This window comes from Gadus macrocephalus, chromosome 4 (genome assembly GCF_031168955.1).
Source record: "Gadus macrocephalus chromosome 4, ASM3116895v1".
NCBI classification, from domain to species: Eukaryota; Metazoa; Chordata; class Actinopteri; order Gadiformes; family Gadidae; genus Gadus; species Gadus macrocephalus.
This window is the reverse complement of record NC_082385.1, coordinates 21,117,156-21,126,715: the sequence shown is the minus strand read 5'-3', so window position 1 is coordinate 21,126,715 and position 9,560 is coordinate 21,117,156. Positions and strand designations below refer to the sequence as shown.

The 9,560-nt window shown below is 46.6% G+C and overlaps 1 protein-coding gene across 2 annotated transcripts in view; it reads left to right on the top strand.

The window, feature by feature from the left end:
- mgat5 (alpha-1,6-mannosylglycoprotein 6-beta-N-acetylglucosaminyltransferase) overlaps positions 1 to 9,560 on the top strand; it is a 136,918-nt gene that overhangs the window by 79,560 nt on the left and 47,798 nt on the right. For both annotated transcript variants that reach the window (XM_060048883.1, XM_060048884.1), the window contains exons 9-10: positions 785 to 919; positions 6,892 to 7,025. In XM_060048883.1, coding sequence (XP_059904866.1) covers positions 785 to 919; positions 6,892 to 7,025 — 269 coding nt within the window. The remainder of the gene's footprint in view (positions 1 to 784; positions 920 to 6,891; positions 7,026 to 9,560) is intronic.

Below are 9,560 nucleotides of genomic sequence, written 5' to 3'. Positions count from 1 at the left end.
ACGCTTTGGATAAAATTGCCGTCTAAATGACTAAATCTATTCCCAGATTATTGTAGATCAGACTTTTACTTGGTCATGCATATCTAATACCGTCTCGTAAAACCCCAAAATGTATTCAAATTCTTATGTTTGTAGCGTCACCATTGTAAGCCCAAACTACTTCTACCTTAACCCAAATACTATACCAAGGCCATACAAGAACTAGAAAACAAGGAAACAATATGTGGGACAGAACCATATCTCCCGAACCACCACTCCACTAGACGTGTCTTCCTCCTAAAGACTCAAAATCCTGCCATTGTCAGGAACGCAGGGTCGCTCACCAGATTCCGCAAAAGACTAAAGACTGACCTGTTCAGAGTTCACCACCCCTCCCACCCCTCCTACGCACTTATTGTATGTTGTACGTCCTGGCACTTTATGTACACCCTTATTTTATGTTGTACGTCCTGGCTCTTAAACGTATGCACTTAATGTATGTTTTACGTCCTGGCACTTAATGGACGCACTTATTGTGTGTCGTACTTAGTTATAGTACTTGCCATTTTGTAGTCCTAGCTATCTTTGTTGTATACGGGGAATGGGTTTACCTAGCAATTGTTGTTGCTTGGCACTTGGTTCTATGAACATCCTTACTGTACCGACAGCGATATTGTTGTTTCTCTTTCTTCTGACAAATGTACTTATTGTAGGTTGCTTTGGATAAAAGCGTCTTCTAAATGTAAATGTAAATGTTTATGGTTCTTCCGCCCCTACCCCCTACCCGCCTGCGCCACACCCCCAGGATCATGCGCCGTGTGATGGGGAACAAGTCCAGCTGCCCCACCCAGGGGGACAAGGTTGTGGAGCTCATCTACATCGACATCGTGGGGCTCACACAGTTCAAAAAGACCCTGGGGCCCTCCTGGGTGCACTACCAGTGAGTATACTGGTTTATATTAGATGAATCATCATCATATTATACTGGTTTATATTAGATCTATCATCATCAACATATTATACTGGTTTATATCGGATACATAATTTATCATCACGACCAGTGAGTGATCATATTATACTGGTTTATATTAGATATATGGTGTATGATGACAAAAGGCAATAAAAAATTAAAAAAATGTATATATATCTATCGATACATCTTGTGTCATGTATTTGTATTTTCGCTTTATTAAATCACATTATACTAGTAATAATAATAATTTTGTATAGCACGTATGATATATCAAATGTGAAAAAACGCATGTCACAAAGTCATTTTTCCATGATACATTAAACCAAGATAAAGTAGTCACCCAATGAGTGCTATTGTATGCATTAATAAGATATTTGCTGTTTCACTAACAAAACAAACTTAAGATGAAGAAAACGGTGGTTTGATATCATGTTGGTCAATGCCCTTTGATCTTGCAATACTACATATGCACACACGTGCCCACACACACGCGCACACTTTTGTGACCTAGTTTCCAGTCTGGAAGGGGCAGCTTTGTGTAAATGATCAATAAGGTTCTTTCTTTTCTGTGTTTGAGCTGTGAAGTTCAGTAGTAGGGGAAGAAGGAGCTGGGAGACGTGATCTATGGTCCCTGTTGTATAGTGCTTTTGAAACATCAATTTCACCTTCCACCAGAAGTAAACTTCAAGTGTTTGATGTTTCATATATTGGTTGTTCTGCCAATTTGGTGTCTTGACATGAGTTTAATAATAGCACGGCTCACCAAAGCCATGTCAGAAAAAAATAGTGATCTCCCGCTTCCCTTTGGAGTGTCTACCTGAGAGAATATTCTAGATTGTACTTCTGCTCGCTTCAACGCTTCGTCCAAACAACATCCAGAGAGTAACACATCCTCAGCGATCGACCAAAGAAGGCGACCATAACCATAACCTTGACCCTGCTTATTCCTCAGAGTTGGAGTCCATGGCAGGGCCTCTGACCCTGTGACCATGGTCACTCGTCTGTCTTGGGTCTGACCCTCTGACCCTGCCTATGACCTGGGTCACTCGGTCTGTCTTGGGTCTGGCCATCTGACCCTGGCTATGACCTGGGTCACCCGGTCTGTCTTGGGTCTGGCCCTCTGTTGTCATCCTTTATTACCTCCCAACTCTTTGCCTCAGAGTAGCTTCCCTAGCATATAAAACTAACTCTGAGGTATGACCAATCACACTCTTGACGCTTCAGACCAAAGCACAGAGCCGTCACGGGGAGGACATTGTTTGTGTGGCGCTATGAATAAAGAGGTGAACCTGGCGCTCCATAGGCCCAGGCGTTTACCCTTTCTTCCTCCACTGCCAGCGACATCGCCGTCTCCTGTCTTGCCGCAGGCCTCCAGCCGACTGCAGATGGACGTTTCCACGCTCTAACCTGTGCAGGCGGATGTGTTGTTGTGGTTGTTGTTTTTACTCAAGCTAACAGTACCAGCGGTAGAGTGACGATGTGCTGAGGCTGCTAACGGCTCCTCCTGTCGGCCCGTGGCTTTGTGCCGACGGCCGTCTTCCTCCGCGTGGCCCCTGAAGGAAAACACTGCACCGTTTTTATCTTTGTGTTTAATGTAGCCTTCTATTTCTTCTCTTTGATGGTGATTCCTCTTGAAGGCTCAAGCCTCTTCCTCTATTTCTTAATTTGTGGTTTGATGATTCGGCCATTGAAGGCTTTATTCTTTTGATTCGATGTTCTCCTTTTAATGACTTTGCCACGTGCATTGAAGCGGGAAATAAACCCTGCAGGAACCCTGACCGACGTATTGGGGACACACAGGACTCTGTAGACATGACCCTGACATACCAAGGTGTGTATAGGCGTGAAGCTTAACAATGGCTTCGTAAAACGTGGATAGAAAACAGGAACCCAACCCCTGTCTACACTCAGTTCATCTGGACCGAGAGTCCAAGTGATAGAGCAGAGGTTGTGTAGGGCAGAGATTTGGCAGCGTATGAATGAACTTGATCTAAAGTTGTAGCAGTTAGTCGATTACCCATTGTAAAAAGGTCTGAGATATACGCCACCTATGTGGCTGCCCCGCTCCACCTAGGTGACTTTAACTGGGCTCCTCCAAACAGGTCGCAGGGTGGTGAAGTTCAATCCGGTTTATTGTATGTATGTTTCCATGCAGGAGATCTGAGTGTGTGTGTGTACTGATGGCTGGTTTAACCTGTTCACACTCATTACTCAATGTGCAACAGGTGTGGCGAGAATACTAAACTCCAAAAGCTGAGAAAAAAAGAAGTCACTCATGTAGAACTATTGCACCGAGATAATCATTATGAAATATTTGTTCAGCTGAAAGGTTGTTGGGGCGAACCTCAATGTCCCCGGTCAACTGATGGCCTGGGCACTCTTTTATTTCTCCTCCCTTCGCTCTCTGTTCCGCCTCTCCTTCGCCCCTGTCTCAGCCTCCCCACGGCCCTCCTCTTCAACGCGTGTGTCTCTTTGGTTCGCTGCCTCTGTCCCTGATGGGGAATCTTCCCCCTGACAGCTCTGAGTCTGAATCTCACGCTGTCAGGCCCTGCTTGACGTCGTCCTCTGGGTCCCATTTTTCTCTGTACTCTCAAAAAGGCAGACGGGAAATAAATGTCCTCAGGAATCACAACAGCAGTGGATTTATGTCCAGGCCAGCCTGGTGCGTGCTATACGACGCAGCACAATGTGCAGGAATAAATGGCCTTTTGTCAGCTATTGGTTTTCCGGAGTGAGGGAAGAGGAAAAATAAGTCCTCTGTGTGAAGTACTCACTAGGGTCGATTTATCACACTGCTTTCTGCACCTCAAAATGATCAAAAGCCCTCACGTAGCAGGAACCGCAGTTCGTGACGCACTGTTGTCCAGCGGGGCGGGAACATGGGCGCCCAGAGGAGCTGAAGAAACAGCCAGGCATATGAGGAAGTCACCGTCAGTGCTTCTAGCGATACTCGCTGTATTGATCTTTATGGTCGGGCCGTCTTCCCCCCCTCCGTTCTCAGTGTGCCTACTCAAATCCTTCTCCCTTCTGCCTTTGTCTCTTCTGGTCCCTCGTGTTGGTTTCTCTCTGGTTCTCGTTTTGTCTTGGCAGGGCTCCAGACTAACTTATTTTACTAGGAGCACTGTGGCCCCTAACTGAAAATTTCAGGGGCGCAACCAGAAATTTGAGGGGCACACACCGTTAATCAACATGCCAACCAAATATTCACATTTCTACAAATTTTCCCAGTATTACTAATAACTATTTTGATAATAGAAATTACAATGTGCCGTTTCAAATTCAGTGTCACATTTTATTGTGATTCTCATCCATCCCAACGGTTTCCAGGTTTGCGCATGCATGCGTTCGACAAGTAGTACTGAAGGGACAGTTTCACGGGAGTGCGCCCGCTTGTCAGGACGCTGAGCCTCTTCTCTGGCGCTCGCCTCTCCATTGAGAATGCATTATCAGGCCTGACAAACGCCTCCCGTGTGAAAAGCCCTTTATGGAACCTGAAGCAGATTCCTGCACTGGTGAAACGATGGTCAAACGAGTCGGGTCGGACGCCTGAAAAGCGCGGGTCGGGCGTGGGTTTTGCGATTGCGAGCGAGAATTCACTTGTGCTGAATATGTTAATCAGGAGCCGAGGAGTCAACTAAAACCGTCAACAGTGGATGATGTGCTTTTTTTGCACAAAAATCTATAGCATCAAGCCAAACACCAGATAGTGTAATATCCATCTAATGTTTCTAATTCTCCATCGGGTGCGGGTCGGGTGTCGGTATCAATTTATAGCGGGTCTGGTCGGGCTAAGTATTGCGGGTACGGGCGGGTGCGGGGTTTGTAAAATAAGACCCGTGCAGGACTGACTTGAACTGGCACACTAGCCGAAGGTCGGAAGAACGAGTCAATAGTTTGCTTGCTCATTGTAAACGCACGTAGCAGGTTGTGAAATCTTTCTCCTTCGCACAGACGTTTACGCGCGGTCGATAATCTCTAGGACCCTCCCCCTCGACACATTAGCCACTGACATTTCATATCCTTCTTACACTCATTGGCCTACTAAAGATTCTGGATTCATTGACGCGCCCCTTCCACGTTTAACGTGTAAAAAGAAGGGGGCAAATGTACTGGTCGCACATGCACGACTCGCATATCTCAAATTTTGGTCGCAGTCTGGAGCCCTGGTTCTTCTGCTGACGTCCTCTTTATTGCAACCTTTCTCCTGCTTTGCGTGTCGCCGTCAACCTCTCTTTAAAGGAGACATATTATGATGTTTTTCCCAACAAGTAAACATAGCATTTGACTTCCAGAAAACATGTTTTTGAAGCTGTTTGCTGGAAATAGCTTTTAGGAAAATAAATATCGCTATTCCCCTCTGTTTCAGTCCCTTCAGAATGCGCTGTTTCTGGTGTCTGTAGCGTTGATGCAAATGAGCTGCTGCCCATTGACCAATGAGCTGTCAGACTGAACCACAGCATGGAGGAGCAGGGATTGTTGCTGTTTGCTGACTCCTGGAGCTCTATATCTATATAATATAATTTAACATAATAATATTATGTATGGGTACTTATATAATATGCTATGTGCGCCTCGGATGATATTAAGAATAATAAAGACTGTCTGACGTCTCTGGTACTTCCACAAGTAAAGACTCGTTGTGGGGGATATCTCGCCCATGGTTGAGAAGAATTGGGGGGATGGAACTTTGGCATTGACTCTCTGAAGTCCATGAACCGCGACATGGAGAAGAAAGAGATTGTACTCCGGGAGCTGAGCTGCCGGACTGCCTCCGAGCTTCCTGTGCCGAAGCTGCCGGACTACAGTCCGGCTGCCGTTGAAGTCATCCGGCCGCAGTCCGGCAGCTCCGGCGGTGTACTCCGGGAGCTGAACTGGCACCATTTACCCACAACGACACCCCAAATCCCAGGAAAAGTGCTGTTTTCATAATATGTCCCCTTTAATTCCTCCTGTCGTGTTGAACACACTGCTCTGTGATCCGGTTTGTTCTCCACTCTCTGAAGTGTTGATGTCTGAGCTGTGCACCGGGGATAGCAGTTCAGCGATAGAAACTGAGCCGTTGTGTGATGATGGCTTCATATCAGGTCCTCCTGAAGTCGGCCTCAGCGACTTTACTCGCCATGAAACAGGAATTTGTTACAGAAACAGTAACTTAGGATGTATCGTTGGATCGCAAAAAACATTTTTTTTGGGTCTGGGGGTTGGCTGTTACTTTGGCAGCAGGTGGTTCTTGGCCTCTACCTGTTCGAACAAGACAGGGAGCCACTTTGCACAACGCCCCCCTCCACCTTCTTGGCTGAAGGGATGATTCACCTACCGCCCGCCAAGTCTGCCTCACTGAAGTCAACTTTGTTTCCTTTTTCCATTGATTATTTCGACAAACTGCTCGTCTCTGACAAACTTCTCATCAACTGCTCCCACCCCCCATATCCTTACCCTACTCTTGTTCGGAATTGTCCAGCAAGATGTCTCCCCCCCCCCCCCCCCCCTCATCCCCTGCTCTGTATTGACCATATCCATCTATATTCACTGCCGAGTTCCCGCCTGAGTCAATAAACTATTATCTTTTCTTAACTAAATGACTACTCAGCAGAACATTTTCCCTAATTCCCTTTACAACACCCGGCACCCCTCTCCCACACTCACACACACGTGCATAATTCTCACTGCCATCTGACAGAATGTGATTACGAAGAGATAATAGAGTAGATTAGATGGTTGGTTTGAATTGTGGGTAGAATGTTTAACCCGTATACCCTGTGATGCCGTAACACCTACGATATCAATTTAAAACGAATTGCTTAAGGGTAAACAACAGTCTATTCATGTGTGGAGAGCTAATCTGCAAACGACTTAAGAACACTATGAACAAATTCCAATGATGTCATGTTCACTCTGGTGTGTGTGTGTGTGTGTGTGTGTGTGTGTGTGTGTGACAGGTGCATGTTACGGGTGCTGGATTCCTTCGGCACGGAGCCAGAGTTTAACCACGCCCACTACGCCCAGTCCAAGGGCCACAAGACTCCCTGGGGAAAGTGGAATCTGAACCCGCAGCAGTTCAACACCATGTTCCGTAAGTCTTAAGGCTCGGGTCCAGTCCCATCAACTTGGGTCTGGTCCCATGTTTATTTTGAGTCGTTTTGAAAATATAGTATTAATCAATGAGCAGCGAGGGGATTTAGGAATAATTTCTCAAAGATGCCAACAGGTTGATGGGAACCGAACCGAGAACCCAAAGGCTGGGAAACGAACCCAAACATAAATGTCAAGAGATACTTTGAAACCAATTAGGAGGTAGGGGTTTGAGGCATTACTGCTCTAAGATGCATTTAGAGTTCAACAGTGATCTAAACCAGATACAGGCTCACTGTATTCATACTATAATACCAGTAGCCTAATCCATGAATACAAAAGAATACACAGTCTACCCCCAGTCAGTGGGACCCTTCCAAAACTGTGCTGAATGATCCGTAATATGTTTTGCTAGGTGCTGCGTCAGAGTTGGAAGTCAATGCTGGCCAGTGGGAATGTGAAAGCTCAGGCACACAAGCAGCTCAGCAGTGTTGCCCTCTAAACCAATATCCATGCCAGTTCCTGTTTCACAGAAGTCACTGCAGTTCATTATTGAATGTTGAAGAAGAGCGCTCACATCATCTCTCCTCTGGTCTGTTGTTATTGATTAAGGTATATTCTGCAAGGCTGGGAAACAAACATACAAGTCCTTACAGCATACTTCAAACAGAAATTACATTAAATTATTCATTCTGTGCTCATTACCTGTTTTCTATGGAAATAACGTCATATTCCGGAAGTATTCTAGAAGGTTCTTGGTTAGATTCCCAATGTCCAAAGCTTGACCTGAGGTATCCTTGAGCTCGATGCCCACTCACGCTCTCGCTGCTCCTTAATAGCATGTCTATGGTTAAAGGGACCTACTCAATGACCTGCTCAATGAATGGACAAAAGACACACAATGCAATCCACCTGGTAAAAACTGATTCGCTTTAACCCTCGCTTCGGAGAATGCTGCTTAATAATAGATCGGGAAAAGGTGAAAGCAATTTCACTTTGTCTTAAACGTGGGACAAGAGCAACAAGAAAATACTCTATCCGTCACACTCCTGGTCACACTCAACTGTCCTTCTCTCCCTCCCTCCACACAGTGAGCTTGATGCCTGGTGAATAAAGGCTTGTGATTGTGTAGTTGTGATGAGGAGCTGGCGGAGGGTGGTTGTGGTGTAAGGTGGGTTCGTGTTCCTGCAGGATGGCAGCGAGCCTTTCCCCCCGGGTACTGACCTTTCCCCCCCGGCCGGACAAAGCAGTGAAACGCTATCCCTCTTGCCGGTCCGCACTTCTTTCTTTAAAGAAACGATCCGGGGCCAGAGCGACCCGGAGCCTCGGCCACACCCCCCCACACCCACACACCTGAAAGGGCTCTTTGTGTGCTGAATAAGGCTACTTCTTTCCCAGAAGAGACCCTGGAAGTCCATTTGAAGAGCAGCGGGGTTAGATTATATCGCGGTGAAAACAAGTGCAGGGCCCATGTTGGCAGAGGGCTGAACACACCGGGGCTTTGCCTTCCGCTGTGTGACCTGTGGTCTTTTGTGTCTGGTGACTCTGGGTTTCCTTCGTCTCAGTGTGTCGTGAGCTGGTCCTTCTCTTCCAGTCCCTTCAGCCTTAATTATTAGTACGTGTTGCCGATCGGGGCTCCCCTGTTGTGGCACTCATACTTTTATGCCTCCACTGTATGGCGACACATTAGTGCCATAATTCACTAATGTGATAAAAGATGCATTCGGGCGTATTATATAATTCCACACGCGTAGATATTAACTGCGAGCGCGCAAATGATCTCTGCGCGAGCAAAACAGCCTCTCGCACGCGCAAATTACCTCAGCGCGCGCAAAACAGCCTCTCGCGCGCGCAAATTACCTCAGCGCGCGCAAAACCTCTCGCGAAAGATGTTTTTACGCTCTCGCTCAAATTTAATTTTGGCACTATGGGGAGGGAACCAAGGCAGGGCTTTCCTATGATTGGCCGTTTCTGATGCGCGATATTTGATTGACAGCCCTCCTCAGCCCTCCTCTGATTCAATTCTGAATTGTACAGTAAATGGCTGAAACGATAGTTACTTATTGTAACTCTAGATTCTATGAGTAAAGGCGCAGCCTTTTAAGGCTATCGCTATTGGGTTATCCCTAGGCGTGAGCCGTAGCACTGAACATTTTGTAATCCCCGACCACCAACAGCGTGGGCCTCAATTACGTCCGCGTGCGGCGTGCCTCAACGACGTCCGCATTTCGCAGATATAGTCGGGCGCCGGCGGACATTCTGCTCCCAATAAACAGCTTTTCTTCAGCTATTTAAAGGACAATGAGGCCGACACTTCTATGGCCGATTCTATGAGTATAGGCTGCGCCTATACTCATAGAATCTGGAGTTACAATACGTAACTATCGTTTCAGCCATTTACTGTACAATTCCGAATTGAATGAGAGGAGGGCTGAGGAGGGCTGTCAATCAAATATCGCGCATCAGAAACGGCCAATCATAGGAAAGCCCGCCCTGCCATGGTTCCCTCCCCCATAGTGCCAAAATTAAATTTGAG